Source organism: Myotis yumanensis, unplaced genomic scaffold (genome assembly GCF_028538775.1).
Source record: "Myotis yumanensis isolate MYYU_CA2020_CCGP unplaced genomic scaffold, mMyoYum1.0.hap1 SCAF_5, whole genome shotgun sequence".
Lineage (NCBI taxonomy): Eukaryota > Metazoa > Chordata > Mammalia > Chiroptera > Vespertilionidae > Myotis > Myotis yumanensis.
Genome location: NW_027223756.1, coordinates 76,155,622 through 76,171,137, shown reverse-complemented (window position 1 = coordinate 76,171,137; position 15,516 = coordinate 76,155,622). Strand labels below are relative to the sequence as shown.

At 58.1% G+C, this 15,516-nt stretch overlaps 1 protein-coding gene across 1 annotated transcript in view; it reads right to left on the bottom strand.

Moving 5' to 3' along the window:
* HCN2 (hyperpolarization activated cyclic nucleotide gated potassium and sodium channel 2) overlaps window positions 1–15,516 on the bottom strand; it is a 31,218-nt gene extending 15,702 nt beyond the window's left edge. The window contains exons 1-5 of the mRNA XM_070415555.1: window positions 14,873–15,516; window positions 5,132–5,555; window positions 4,351–4,512; window positions 2,765–2,983; window positions 1,449–1,595 (exon numbers count right to left, since the gene is read on the bottom strand). Of these exons, the coding sequence (XP_070271656.1) occupies window positions 1,449–1,595; window positions 2,765–2,983; window positions 4,351–4,512; window positions 5,132–5,555; window positions 14,873–15,516 (1,596 nt within the window). The remainder of the gene's footprint in view (window positions 1–1,448; window positions 1,596–2,764; window positions 2,984–4,350; window positions 4,513–5,131; window positions 5,556–14,872) is intronic.

Here is a 15,516-nt window from a genome sequence, read left to right as displayed (position 1 = left end):
TATTCTACCTAGCAAAGCTATCATTTAGAAGGTCAGATAAAGAGCTTCACAGACAAGAAAAAGCTAAAGGAGTTCATCACCACCAAACCAGTATTAATGAAATGCTGAAGGGTATTCTTTAAGAAGAAAAAGAAAAAAGATAAAAAATTCGAACAGTAAAATGGCAATAAATACATATCTATCAACAACTGAATCTAAAAATCAAATGAACAAGAAATCTAATGAACAAAATAAACTGGTGAATAAAATAGAATCAGCGGCATGGAAACATGGAACAGATTGATGAATCTCAGAGGGAAGGGGGGAGGGGGATGGGAAGAGATTAACCAAAGATCTTATATGCATATATGCATTAGCTATGGACACAGACAATAGGGTGGTGAAGGCTGGGGGTGGGGCAGGAAGCAGGTGGAGGGGGGCAATGGGGGGGGAAAGAGGGACATCTGTAATAGTCTCAACAATAAAGATTAAAAAATAACAATGAGTGAAACTATACAAGCATTAGAAAAAAACATCTTCCCTCCTCAAGACCTTTTCCTAGCTGTGCCCTCCACCTGGGATACCCACAGGGTCACAACGCCTCAAGAAGATGTCACCTCCTTCTCCCCTCTGTGACCCCATCCTTCCCAAAGCTCCTCCCTCTGGACCTCCCTGAGGGCACAGTGCCGGGCTCACAGACTCGCTCGGTAGCTGCTTGGTGAGTGCTGTGGGTTGAATCATGTCTCCCCAGAAGGTTCGTTGAAGTCCTGAACCCCGGGTCCCTGGGAATGTGACCTTATGTTGAAATAGGGTCTTTGCAGTTGTCATTAGTTAAGATGAGGTCACACTGGAGTAGGTGGGCCCTGAAGGACGGGCACCCTTATAAGAAGAGGACAGACACACACACAGGAAGCGGAGGTGGAGATCGGGGTGATACAACCCTAAGCCCAGGGTCACCCATGACTGCTGGCTACACCAGAAGCAGGAAGAGGCAGAAAGGACCCTGGCTGGAGGCTCCGCAGTGAAACAGCCCTGTGACACCTGGATCTCAGACTTCTGATCTCCAGAATCTGAGACACTAAATTCCTGTTGTTTTAAGCTGTCCAGTGGGTGGTCATCCCTCATGGCTGCCCCAGGAATCTTGCCCAGTGTCACACAGGCTGAGGGGCAGAGCTGGAATTGACTCCACAACCCGCCTAAGCTGACTGGCTCCAGCCTTCCTTCCTCTGCCTTCTCCCTCTGTCTAACACAGCCCCAAACAAGGTAAGTAGTATGGGCTTAGGGTTAGGGTTAGGGACCCAGGGTGGCTGGGGCATCATGGGAGTGCAGGAGGCAGAGGCTCAGGGAGGGACATTGGTGTGTGTACAAGTCTAGCTTGAGTCCTTCATATTGCAGCTGGGCCTGGGAGCCGGATAGCAGGGGAGTCTCAAACCTTACCCAACCCCGAGGGTCCTGTGGCCCCGCCTCACCTCTCGCAGGGGCCCGTTGAGCTCTCCCAGGATGCTGTCCTCGTCGAACATCTTGCCCTGGTAGCGGTGCTCATAGTAGTCGTGGATTTTCTGTCGGAAGTCCGCAGGCAGCTTGTGGAAGGACATGTACTGCTCCACCTGCTTGTACTGTAGGGGCGGCATGAGGGGCCGAGGTCAGTGGCTGCTGTTCGGGGAACCCCTGCCTCAGCCTAAATGGGGCCCCCAAGTTTAACTACAACCACAACAAGCACAGGACACCCAGTTACATCAGAGTTTCAGATCAACAGCAAAAATGTTTCTTGTAAGTGGATCCCGTGCAATACTTGGGTTATGCTTATGCTAACGGAAGTTACTCCTTGTGTCCTATCCCTGACAGCTTGACCCCAGGCCCCCAAGATGCTGGTCCCCCATTCCAGAGACCCCCAACTCTGCCTATGGCCCTGGTGCTCCCCCCCAGGATCTTTCTATAAACCCAGGGGATGTGGCAGAGGTGCCAGGCCCTGCTGTCCCCAGGATGGCACCCCCAGGGGTGCCCCAGCTCCATTTCCACTCCGGCCCCACCCAGCCACAGCTGCCCTGAGCTCAGCAGAACCCGTGATGGTGGGCGGGTGGCAGCACCAGCTCATGTTTGGGTGTGAGGCCGTGGCTTCCGGACAGCCAGGGCACCTGGCACTGGGCCCAGCTGACCCGGCTAACCCGACTGGCACTGCTGGGGGTGCTCACAGCTGCCCAGCCAGGGTCAGCCATCTGGCAGCAGTGCAGGATAGATAGGAGCAGCAATGGGGTGGGGGCCAAGCTCACCCTTGGCCCTTAGAGAAACTGAGGCACAGGGTAGCCATCAAGGCCATACTCCAGAAAGGGCTGTTCTACGGGGCCAGCACCTGCTCTCCCTCAGCGTTTCCAGTCCCTGGGCCCTTGGACTAATCGCATGGAGGCTCCCCAACCCTGAGGCCAGGTCCAAGTGGCTGAACATATTTGATCCCCCAGTGACCTCCCCCACAGACCTGGCTGACCAGCATGTACTCAAGTGACCCCAGTCCTCTTGGACCCTGGCTCAGTGCCTTCCCTGCCATAGCCTCCCCCCAGCCAGCCGAAACGCCAGAATTTCACCTCCGAGAGAGCCCCCCCCCCCCCCCCCCGTGTTCCCTGCTCCCAGAGAGCTCCCTGACGCCTCATGGGCTGGCCCTGCCCTGTTTGGACCCCCTAACTTCCACCACCCTCCTCGGCATATGTCCCTTCCGGTCTCCAGACTTCCCTCTAGGGCCCCCACACCCCCCACAAGGAGCTGGAGGAATAGTGGGGTGGGCCCCCCAGACCTTCTCCTGGTACTGGCGCCTCGAGGAGTCCAGTGACTGGATGAGGGCTGTGGCGTGTCCGATGAACATAGCGTAGCAGGTGGCACCCACGATCATACTCAGCATTGTCAGCCAGATGTCCGTCATGCTCTCAGGTGCCTGCCGACCGTACCCAATGCAGAGCATGTGGCTCATGGCCTTGAAGAGCGCAAAGGAGTAGAGCTCGCTCCACGAGTGATTCTGCAGGTCACACACAGGTGGACAGTGGGCAGGTGCTCACAGCCCCAGGGAGCTCCTTGGCCCCCGGGCCCCAGCTGCCTGTCCTCCCCCAGGCAGCCAAGGTGGTGAGCTTCCCATGTCCAGAGACAACTAAGAAACTAGACTCAGGCAGGTGATGTGACGTGTGTGCGTGTCACAGTGAGTCAGCACCAGGAGCAGGTCTGGAGCTGCTTCCTCACTTCACTCCCGGAGAAACTGAGGATCAGGGGGGCCAGAGTCTGGCCCTGGGTGCTCAGGATCCCCCCCCCCCCCATCCCCCTTTGCAGCCTCTGCTTAGAATGGGTCAGAGGATGTGAAAGTTCAGGGACCCCGTGGACGGTGAGCTGGGGACACCTGAATCCGATCAGAGGGCCAGGAGGGTGGAGGCATCTGGCAGGGCCAGGAGGATGCTCACCCCCCCCCCCGCCCCCGTCCTCAGTTAACCCGGCTGTGGGAGGGGGCAGTGGGGCCCATTCAGGAAACAGGACAGCATGCCCGGGTGTCCGGCCAGACAATGAGCTGCCTCAGCCAGGCAGCTGTGCCAGGCGCTGGGTGCGCGCCTCAGGATGCTCCCTCTGCTGTCTCTCACCCATCAACGCCCCCATCCCTCCTCCCACTCCTGCCCAGCCCCACCCCACCAGTGCCAGCGGCTCAGCACTCCGGGGGGGGGGGGGGGGGGGGGGGGGAGAAAGGCTCCTTGTGGTGCTAAAGAGCACTGGAGACTCGTGCTTTTCAACATGGGCATCTCAGCTGGGCAGCAATTGGTGACTGAGTCTCTCCATGGATTGTTATATTTTACTAGTGGCCCGGAGCACAAAATTCATGCACTGGGGTGGGGGGGTGGGGGTCCCTCAGCCCAGCCTGGGCCTCTTGCAGTCTGGGAGCCCTCAGGGGATGTCCGACTGCCACGGAGGCGGGAGAGGCTCCTGCCACCGCCACCACACTTGCCAGCCTTGAGCCTGGCTTCTGGCTGAGCAGCGCTCCCCCTGTGGGAGCACACTGACCACCAGGGGGCAGCTCCTGCATTGAGCGTCTGCCCCCTGGTGGTCAGTGCACATCATAGTGACCTGTTGTTCTGCCGTTTGGTCAATTTGCATATTAGCCTTTTATTATATAGGACGGCCCATGATACCACATTCCCATTTCTTTTTTTTTTGTCTTTTGAATAAATGATGTACATTAGAAAGTAGACTCAATGGGGCGGGGGGCAGTAAGCAGATATTATGTCTGGGTGACAAAAGTTGTTATAGTCACTGGAATGATCAAGGAGCTGCCTGTCCCTGGTCCCAAAGGGGCGCTATTTTGGGTCCCCAGTTCCGGGTGGGCGTGGCCCAGGGCGGGGCGCTTACCACCATGCCGTTGATTGACACCCAGCAGTTGCGGGGGAAGTCCTGCAGCATGGGCACCAGGAACTGCAGGCAGCCGTCCCAGTGGCACAGCAGCAGCATCATGCTGATGAGGTTGCAGATGCGCATGACTGCGCTCGCCAGGTCGTAGGTCATGTGGAAAATCTGGGGCGGGGACGCAGTGAGGTAGAAAGGAGCACCCCCACACCGCCCCGCAGGACCCAAATCCCCTCCCAGCATCCCACACTCCCAGGAGGCCCTGCTACCTTTCTGGTTAGTGAAATGTCCTGAGAGCGTGTAGGCAGGACCACTGCCCCTTCCAGCTACCCTGTCCCTGCCCACTTCCCCCCTCGGAGCCTGTCGCTGCCTTGGAAACTGGGGGTGACATCACTGGGCATGGGAGGGCCTGACTTGGGCGACAGGGACATGACTTCACTTCCCTGGGCCTCAGTTTCCCCACTGCCAAACGGAGCTGTGGATTCATCCTCTTACAGGGCAGAATGAAGGAAAGGGGCGCAGACGTGTCAAGAGTCCGCGCTGTGTTCCCTGTGACCACAGCCCGTGGCTCCGCCCTGCAGGGGCCCCTGGGACCCCACCGAGCCCCACACCAGGCCCAAGTCCTATCCCCGAGACCAGCCCAGATCTCTCCACCTCCAGCAAATCCGAGACTGTGGTGCCAGTACAGCGCAGGCCCTTCACTGCAGCCTTTGTGACCCCACCCCCGCCCTCTGCTGTGCCTGGAACCCCGCCCCTGCAGCAATGGCCCCGCCCACAGCGCCCTCACCTCCTCCCACTGGTGGATGTAGCGGATGAGTCGCGACAGGCGCAGCAGCCGCAGCAGGCTGAGGATTTTGGTGAAGCGCACGATGCGCAGGGCGCGCGCCGTCTTGTAGACCTCGGAGTCGATGCCTTTCTCCACGATGAGGAAGATATAGTCCACGGGGATGGAGGACACAAAGTCCACCACGAACCACGTGCGCAGGTACTTCTTCTTGATCTTCTCAGGGTCCAGGATGATCTCCGTGTTGTCCTCGATCACGATGCCCGTGCGGAAGTTCAGCACCAGGTCCATGAGGAAGAACGTGTCCGAGACCACGTTGAACACGATCCACGGGGCCGTGGTCTCGTCCTTGAAGAAGGTGATGCCCACCGGGATGATGATGAGGTTGCCCACCATGAACAGCAGCATGGTGAAGTCCCAGTAGAACCTGCGGAGAGGCGAGGCGTCAGCCCCGGAGCCCCGGCCCACGCCGTGCGCTCTGGAGGCCTGCCCTCCGCACTGTGCCCCTGCGCCTTCGAGACCAGCCCAGATTCCTCCTCCTCCAGCAAATCCGAGACTGTGGCGCCAGTGCAGCTAGTGTGGACTGTCTCCAGGCGGGGGACCTCCTGGAGGGGATGCCTCCTCTCACAGGGCAGAATGAACCCCTTACAGAACCCCACAGCCCGCTGGCTCCCCCAGCCCGAGGCCCTCTCGCTGGCTCAGTTCTGACCTTCCCTCCCTGAAGAAGCTCCAGACCTCACAAAGCCTAAGAAAGAGATCGCTCAAAACTTGACTAAAACTTTCCTTTGACCAAAACACCCAATGTGCCTGGCATAAGGGTGGAGTCCAAGGGACAAGAAAGGAGAGGGAGCTAAGCAGAGCGAGGCCAGGGTGGTGGGGAGGGGGTGGTGGTGGCAGTGCAAGGAGGAGCATGAGGGCAGGTTCAGTGAGGGCGCCCGGGGTCGGAGAGTGCAGGGTGGGAGCTGGACATGTCAGCTTGACCTGGGGATCCAGGACACCAGCACCAGCAGGTGGGCGTCCAGGTTCTTGTATTTCCATTGCAGGAAGTACCCCGAGTGCCGCAGACAGGGAGGCAGCAGGGGTGCCGGTCCAGCTGGGGAAGGTGGCAGAGACCAGGTGGGGCCAGGGCAAAGGGCTGAGACTGTGGGAGGAAGCTGAGCAACAGGACTTGGCAACTGCTGGGACGTTTGGTGCGATAAATGCGCCCGGAAAAGGGATGGTGGGTTGTTTCCATTCCCAAATACAAGACCCCGAGGTCAATTCCTAAATTCCACCCGGAGAGCTCTCAGAGCAGGGCCCATCCACTCAAGGAACAGCTACAGCTGGCCCAGCACGGGGTCCTGAATAAAGTGGTCATGCGGACAGACAGACACAGCAAAAGGCCACACGGACAAACTGCCGGCCCCGCAGCAATCAAGCAAATGTGAATCAAAACCACTCGGAGGGAGAACTGCCAGTTCCTCAAAAAGTTAAACTGAGTCACCATCCGATGCAGCAATTCCACCTTAACATTGAAAGAAGGGCCCGGCTGGGGTGGCTCAGTGGTTGAGCGTCGACCTATGAACCAGGAGGTCACGGTTCAATTCCCAGTGAGGACACATGTCGGGGTTGCAGGCTCGATCCCCAGTGTGGGGCGTGCAGGAGGCAGCCAATCACTGATTCTCTCTCATCATTGAGGTTTCTATCTCTCTCTCCCTCTCCCTCTCCCTTCCTCTCTGAAATACACACACACACACATACACACACACACATATATTTTTTAAAGATTGGAAGAAGAGACTCAAACAGGTACTGTGCTCACATGTTCACAGCATCACGATTCATCACCCCAAAAAGGTGAAAACAGCCCGTATGTCCATCACTGATGATTGTGGTCCACCCACATACAGGGATGTTACTTGGCTACGAAAAGGAATGAAGCACGGACACTACAACACGTGTAAACTTTGAAAAACAATGCTCAGTGAGAGAAGCAGACATAGAAGGCCACTCGGCGTGTGATTCCAATGATGTGAAATGTCCGGCACAGGCAAATCCATGGAGACAGGAAGTAGGTTCACGGTTGCCAGGAGTGAGGAGGAGCATAGGGAGTTTCTGTTTTGGAAAATGAAAATGTTCTGGACATGGATGGGATGAGGAGTGCACGACACATTGTGAGTGTACTTAATGCCACTCAATTGTACACTTTCAAATGAGTAAATGCCAAATTTTATGTTATATGTATATATACATATGTTAACATTATAAAAAACAAACAACCACGAAGCCTGGGGTCTCAGTGATGAGCAGCTGCCCCAGATCAAGGGTCTGAGCCCACACCTGCTGTCTAGATTCAGGCAAGGAGGGTCTCGAATTTTGAACAGACAATTATTTGATTTTGCCTTTAATGTGGAGGGAAAGGCACCTCCCCCCCCATCATGTCGGCCTCTCAGGTGTCTCGGGATCTTCAATCCCCAAGTGGGTTTGTGCGGGGCTCTCCTGTAGGACCAGCACTCGCCCCATCATGGCTGGAGACCCCACGTTCACTGAGGGAAGGCGCTGTCACATGTAGGTGGGGCATTGCCCGGAAAGACCCTCAAAGCCTGCAACTCCCTGGGCTCCTCCCGGATGGACAGAAGAAGAGACTGAGGTTCTCAGTGGCTGGAGGGACTCTCCCCAACGAGCACACGTAAATAAAAAGCCGTAAGCCCAGCACTGGCTTGGCTGCAGTGAGCTCCCTATTTTGGTAGCTGCTGTAAATTGGCTCCTTTCTGATGGCGCTATGAGAGCTATTAACACCACGCCTACCGGCTGGTGTTCCACTCCAGGGAACTGATCCCAAGGAAACTGTCCAAGAGGAAGAGAAAAAAATTAAAAAGTTATTTGCACCAACATATTCACGATAGCTCAGCCTGGGAGAGCCAAAGGCTGGAAGAGACCCAACATCTAACACTGGGTCGCAGTGGCCAGAGCTGGCCGACACCCACTTTTGCCCACTGGCAGGTGTGACCTTGGGCAAGTCCTCCCAGTCCTTGGGAACCTCAGTCTCTTCTATTCATCCCGGAGGAGCCCAGGGCGTGGCAGCTTTTGAGGGTCCTCCCAGGGACCTGCCCGCCCACATGTGATGGAACCTTCTCGCAATGGTGGTGGGTGCTCTGGCCATGATGGGAGGGCACCGGCCCTATGGGAGAGCCCTGGACAAACCCATCTGGGGTGGGATGAAGACCTGGAGGGAACCGAAGGGCTGACTTGATCTGGGGGTGGGTGTTAAGGGCAAAATCAAATGATTACTAGAAATTCCAGACCTTTTTTCACCTGAATCTAGACAAGGTGTGGGGCTCAGGCCCCCCATCTGAGGCACCTACTCATCCTTGAGACCCCAAGGCCTCAACATCCAATGGGATTGAGGGGCCCCACCTGCTTGCTCCTTCTAGTCTCGACTCCCAATACCCAGAGCATCCACTATAGAGCTCCTAATCCCATCCCCACCCTCTCTGAAATGAGAATTTCTACCCCCATTTTGGGGCATACACCCTGTTACAGAGCAAGCAAGAAAGAGTAACAGAAGGCCAGGGGGCCCTAGAAACCACCAGGGGGCCTAGAAACTATCTAAATGGCCACAGAGCATGAGGGCATCCTTGACATGTGACTCTCCAGACATTCTCCCCTTTTATTCTTGGGGTGGGGGAGGTAGGGACAGGCACCACACTTCCCCACTGACAGACGAGAGAGGTGCCACAGCCAGGGAATTGGGGCAAGGCATTGGAACCCAGAACTGCCACCCCCAGGGCCTGTCCTCTGTCTACTGTCCCGCTGTCTGGAACTCTGCCCACAGGCTCTGAGCCTCAGCCCGATCACATGCTGTGCACTGTCTTCCCATTCTGCGTGGTGTCCCCTGGGCTTTTAAGGTGCTGGAGCACAAGGCAGGCACTGAAGAGGGGCTGATGGGCAGGACGACCTGGTACCATGCACAGGGCATCTCACCTGCTCCGACTGGATGCCCCCAAGTTGGCGTGGGGCTTGTCCCTTGTCCTCTCCAGCCAGCCTGGTCCCCCCCAAGGGGAAACTGAGACTGGGGGTAAAGGAACTGGGTGGAAGGTAGAGGAACCCAGGGTATGTGCCCCAGCACCCTGCCCACCCCCTGAACCGTGCAGCCAGGGGCTAATCACTCTCCTTCTCTGAGCCCCAATGCCTCATCCGCCCAATCCCAGCAGCCCTTTCCTCATCGGGCACCCCAGGTACCACCAGGGCACAGGGACCACTGGGGTACTGTCAGGCAGCCAAGCAGGAGCTGATGCATGGTCAGCCCTCAGTTACCCAGAACCTCCAATGACCACAGTTAAGTCCTGTATTTTAAAATGTCCCCTAACAAATAACAGTGGGGCCCTTGCTTCTGTGGAAGCACCCATATCCTGGCTGCTCCTTCCAGGAGGGCAGTGGACGGACTGGCCAGTTCACATAGAGAAAAGCAGGCCAGAGAGGACAGGGAGGGGAAGGCTCATCAGCAATGACCCCTGGCCCCAGGCCCAGGCCCCTCAGCCCCTGCACCCTATAGATGGGAGAGGGCCTGCAACCTCTCCCAGGAGCACCCACACAGGCTGGTGACCTCAGTGGGGCCCTGCTGGCTGCCACCACCATGAGCTCAATTCTCCTCTAGCAGCTGCCCAGCTATTCTCTTGGCTCAGACAGACAATCTGAGGCATGGCCGGTGCTAAGTGACAGGACCCACACAGCCAGACTTCCCAGCAGGAACTGGGTTGAGGCCCCCACAGCCACTGGTGGGGGACATGGTGAACAAGGCAGCCGGCTCCCTCCCTCCAGGATGCGAGAATCCAGAACCGTGGGAATTACATATCTGGCAAATCTGAGGGATTAGGGGCCAGGTCTGTGATTAAGGGAGAGCGGGACGGAGGATTAGGGGCCTGAGCCCTCGGATGTAGAGCTATAAGAGAGGCGAGTGTCAGGGATTAGGAAAGGGATACTCCTGCCAGGGAAGATGCTGGATTCCCAGCTTATCCCAAGACAGGGTGGACTGTGGGGTTGAAGGTGTGCCCGGCCACGAGGACACACAGTGACCAGACAGACCTGGCCCTCCCTCAAGGCCCAAACTCAGGCGGGGGAGACAGGTATTCCATACAAACAGATAAATAAAAGGGGTGCTTCAGAGGGACCACTTTAGCCAGGGTGGTCTGGGAGGACTTCTTGCAGCAAGCGGCATTTGAACGGATTATGGAGAAGGAGCCCTTGGTTGAGTGTGGGAGGCGCTGCACCATGGCAGAGGGAGCAGGAAGTGCAAAGGTCCTGTGGCTGCAGTGAGTTCCCCTTTCAAGGCTGGCTGGGTGGCCTGGGGCTGGAGCAGAGGGGAGTAAAGGAGGTGAGAGGAGATGATGGGAGGGGACAGATGGTGGCTTTAAGGGCCTTGGGAGTTTGGGCCAGGGAGGCTTTAAGTGAGGGAAAGATGGACTTACGTGTACCGTGCGACGCCTCTGCTGGCAGCCAGAGGCCAGGAAATGGGCAGAGGATGGCATTCGACAGGAGATGAGATAACTTGTGCTTGTGGATTTGAAGTGGGTTTACTGACGGGGGAAGTGTGGCAGGGTCTGGCCTAAGCAAGCGAGCGGCTGAGGAAGCTCCTCCCTCCAAACCCCCAAGCATCCCCTTGAGAAGGCCTGGGGAGGTGAGAGTTTAAAGCAGGGAATTCAGGGACCAGAGATTTGAAATTCTAGCAGGAAGCCTCTGGAGTGATGAGAGAGGCTTCGGTTAACTCCAGCCCTGACCCCTTTACAAGGATCATGGAGTTAACTTCCTCCCAGATGCGGGGTGGGCCGGGCCTCAATCCTCCCACCTGGGAAATGGGTTTTTTCACTGCTCCCAACTCCAAGGGCTTCATGTTGGGTCTGGAGCCAGGGAAACCCTCGCCCTTGGCCCTTGGGCCCACCCACTCTGGATAAAGTGGGGTTTATGCCTATGAGAAAAGTGTAGGGATTTGCAGGGAGCCCCCCATCCTGATCTCCAGCTGATCCTCCGGGCCATCTGGGGGCGGGGGGACAGGGTGTCCAGTCCTGTAAGTTTCTTCAAGTCAGCCTCCCCTGCTACCCCAGTCTGGGGGACCGCAGAGGACATGACACAAAAACAAGTCAGCATCCGCAGATCCTGGCTTTGTAGAAACCGCTCTGAGGGCCAGGAAAGGGACCAACTCATCTCTTTCCTCCCATACCAGGCCTCCCAGCAATAGGCAGTTCAGGAACATTATACTGAAAATCAACAGCAATAGGAAAGACTCAAGTCAGATCTCAGAGGCACTTACAGACTTAAGAACAGATGAAAGGCAGCAAGGAAGCCACTTGCCTAAACTCTCTCTGGGAGATGAGGACTCCACCCCCAGGTGAGAGCTCCCCTCAACCTGCCCAGCACCCAAGCATGCCTCTCAGGGGGTTCAGAGATGTCGTGGGCACCTACTGTGACAGGGATCTCTATAGACCCTCATGCGCATGGTGGGGGACTGATGGGCAAGTAGACAACCCCAAGTGAAAAGGCAGCAGGCACACCGCGGGTGGGAACAGCAGGTGCACATGCTGAATGGGATCCTGGGGGAAGGGGCTTGTAAATGGAAGCTGGAAACCAGAAGCACTGGGGCGAGGACGTGTGTGACAGGGGGACCAGCTTGTACAAAGGCTATCATTCCACAGGAAGGAGAGGAGAACCGTGTGAGATTTGAGGCCTGGCGTGATGCTGGCATAGCTGTGAAAGCCAGACACCCCCTTTTGCTCATTCCACCACCATCTCACATTTGGGGAAACTGAGCAGGGAGTTCCAGAAAGGACTCGAGACCAGTCATAGATGACGGGGGCTTGCAGAAGACACCCTCCACAGTACCGTCCTGGCTGAGATGCGTCCCTCCCACAGGCCTCTGTACATGCCCTCCTCCCTGCACACGCCATGCAGCCCGCACAGAATGAGGCACAGCCAGGGCTCTTCCAGTACCAAACAGTCATTGTCCTGTTCTCGGTGCCAGCCAAGTGCCAGGCCAGTGTGCAGGGACAGGCTCCACTGGCAAGCAGAGAAGTCATAGCTCAAGGAAGTGGAGACTCTGTGGCCCGAGGTGGGACCCTGGGGGCTGCTCAGGAGGGAACGTCCACCTCACCACCCCAATTTCCATTTAAAATCAGGAATGGTGTGCAGACAGGGACACCACTGGAACTGGTATCTGCATCTTCGGGGTTTGAGGACACAAGGAAGCCAAAGTGGAAAAGTGGATCCAAAAAGGCCCCTCCCCCCTGCCCTGTGAACTGTTTGTTTTTGTTTTGTTAATCCTCACCCGAGGATTTTCCATTGATTTTTAGAGAGTGGAAGGGAGGGAGATCGAGATCGAGATGATAGCGATAGAGATAAACATGGAAGTGAGAGAGACACATTGGTTGCCTCCCACACTCGCCTGACCAGGCTGGGATCAAATCTGCAACCCAGGTACGTGCCATGACCAGGAATTGAACTTGCAGCCCTTCCTCTCGAGGGACAACGCTCTAACCACTTAGCAACACATCCAGGTGCTCCCAATATCTTGATCAATCCCCAGAATGCCTTTTCCTTCCATGTCTTCTTGGCCGGTAGTCAAGAACATGGATGGGGCCAGCCTGCCTAGGTGTAAATACCTGATCTGCCCTTGACTAGCTGTGTGGCTTTGGGCAAGTGACTTTACCTCTCTGTGCCCCACCTTTCTCATATGTAAAATGCAGGTAGCTGCAGCACCACCTCACAGCTGATGTGAGGACTGAATCAATATTCCTAAGGTGCTCCTACAACACCTGGCCCAGGAGGGGCTCGGGAAGCATTGTTTTGGTCATGTGCTTGGAGTCTGTCTCCATGTTGAATCAGAGGTTCTAGATGTGGCACAGTTCTGAAAGCATGGGGGTTGTAGAGGTCCTGCTGCACCCCAACTTGGCAGCAGCCTAAGTTTTTCAATTTGACTGTGGCTCCCCTAGTCCCAACTACAGGCCACCCCTCACTTGCTCATCCTATTTTACAATTATCTAACCAGCCCAGACCTCATGGCCTGCCCAGGATCCCACAGGCGACTGTGCACAAGGGACACAGGATGGGGAGCCCAACTGCTCCCCCCAGCACCCCTCACCCACGCCCCACACTACCCCTTCTGCGAAGAAGAGGAAGCCTAGGACCACCTAAGTGCTGGAGGGAATGAGGGGATGGTTACTTTCTCAGCCATCTCCCCCTGCCTACCATGTCCTCAGCCCACTGTCTCAGCCAGCTGGCACTAGCTCCCCCTTTTCATAGACTGGAACATGACCCTTCACAGCTGAGACCCAAGCTCTCCAAGCCTGTACCATCTACAAAGGAATGCTGAGCCTCATGCAGGTCAAGACCATCCAGATGCATACCATCTGGACTGCCCCGAGGCCCCCCCACTCCCTACCCCTCACCCCTCCACAGCCTCTCTCAAAACTCAAGCCACTGGTTAAGGCTATATTCACCTCCCAGGGAAGGTCTGAGGGCTGAGGAGTTGAAATCCCAGGCTTTCTTCCAGCCTTGTCCCAGATTTGTGTGCCCCTGGGCTTCCCCAGTTGTCAAGTGGAGACATGGCGGGGAGATGGAGAACCTCTGGGTGAGGAGTTCTGGCGGGCTGGGAGCCGCGGCTGGGATGCTGTCCGTGGTGCTGAAATCGCGCCCGCCCTGAGAGCCGGGCTGGGAAGCCTGGAGGCGTCCCACATGGACCCCACTCGCGAACACAAAACTTCACTCACACCGTGCAAACAACTCACAAACACTGCCCACCGGTGCACACCCACCCTGGCACACGCACACATACCTCCATTTCCCCCCACCACACAGACACACACCTAGGAACACGCTCCTCCCATTACTCAGCCCAAGCCCCCAGGACCCCCGCCTCCCACAGTCACATGCTCGTGATCACACACACGGTCTGCAGTGTCCATGCTCGCAGCCCACAGAGCGCAAGCCCAGGAACAAGAACCGCAATAATATAGGTCTTGTTGGGTGGCCCTAGGCTTCCTCTTGGCTGCAGAAGGGGTAGTGCGGGGGCACGGTGGTGACCCTGCGCCTAACCTCGCTCTGAGCCTTTCCACGCATCAATCAACCGGTTTTATCCATAACATCTACACACCCATTGACACATGTGCATACCACCCAGAGGCTGAGCGGCTCAGAGAAGACCCGGCGGGAGACCCCGGGATGCTCAGCGCCCCCTCCTCGCGCAATTCCCAGGCTCGGGACGGGACGCACCTCCCAGGGATGTGAAGCGCAGGTGGAAATCGTGTAGCTGGCCATGGCCGCTTAACCCTTTCTCTGCTAGTCTTTCCAAGGCGCGTCCTTCCAGGGCGCACTTCCTCCTTCCTTCCGCTCTGCCGCCTCCCTGGCGCTCACGTTCCCCTCTATTCGTCCTCTCCGTCCCTCCGCGCTCAGACCCTAGTTCTGCGGCCGTGACGTGCGCCCTCCGGGCAGGGCTGGGGATGTGTGGGTGCGTGGGAGGGGGAGCGCCAGGGTTAGGGCAGGAGTCTGCGCGCACCTCCCAGTGCCCCTCCAAGGGCGGAGCCTCGCGTGCCCAGGTCATTCCAGGCGGGTCCTGGGCGCGCCCGAGGTCACCGAGGGGCCCCGAGGTCACCGAGGGGCCCCGAGGTCAACCGCGGGGCGAGCGCCCCGCCCTCCCCGAGACGCTCCAAGGACAGCCCCGCCGCTTCCGCTCGCTGGGACCCCTCCGCGCCTGCCCGCCCCTCCCGGTGGCGGTACCTGAAGTCGCTGTACGGGTGGATGATCCAGGCCCCCGCCGACTTGACGCGCTCTTGCTCGCGTTCCACAGCCTTCTGGCTGCCGAACATCCGCAGCGAGAACTTGTTGACGCCCGGCTGCAGGAGCGCGCCGAACTGGCGCTGCATGAAGCTGGCCTGGCTGCCGCGCGGCTCCCCTGCCGGGCCCGCCTCCTCGCTGCCCGCCTCGTCCGCCGGGCCCGGCCCCGGAGCCGGGCCCGACGCGGGCCCCGCAGCTGCCCCACGGCATGAGAACGACACCTTGGGCCCCCGCGCCAGGCCCTCCGGCCCCGCGGGGCTGCACTGCGGCTCGCCGCGCCCGCACTCGCCGTTTGGGCTGCCCTTGGCCGTGCTTGCCGCGCCCGGGGTGCCCGGGCGGCCGCACGAGCTGTCGCGGCTGCGGAGCCGGGCCCGAGGGCCGCTCTCGTCCGCCGCCTCCGGGGGCGCCGCCTCAGTACGGGGCGGCTGCTGGAGGGGCGCGGGCCCGGGGCCAGGAGGGGGCGCGGGCGGCGGCGGTGGCGCCGGCTGCTGTTGGGGGGGCGCGGGCGGCAGCGGCGGCGGCGGCCCCGGCGCGGGGGTCGCGCCCGGGCTTTCCCCAGGCCGCCCGCCGCCCCCGCGCGCGTCCAT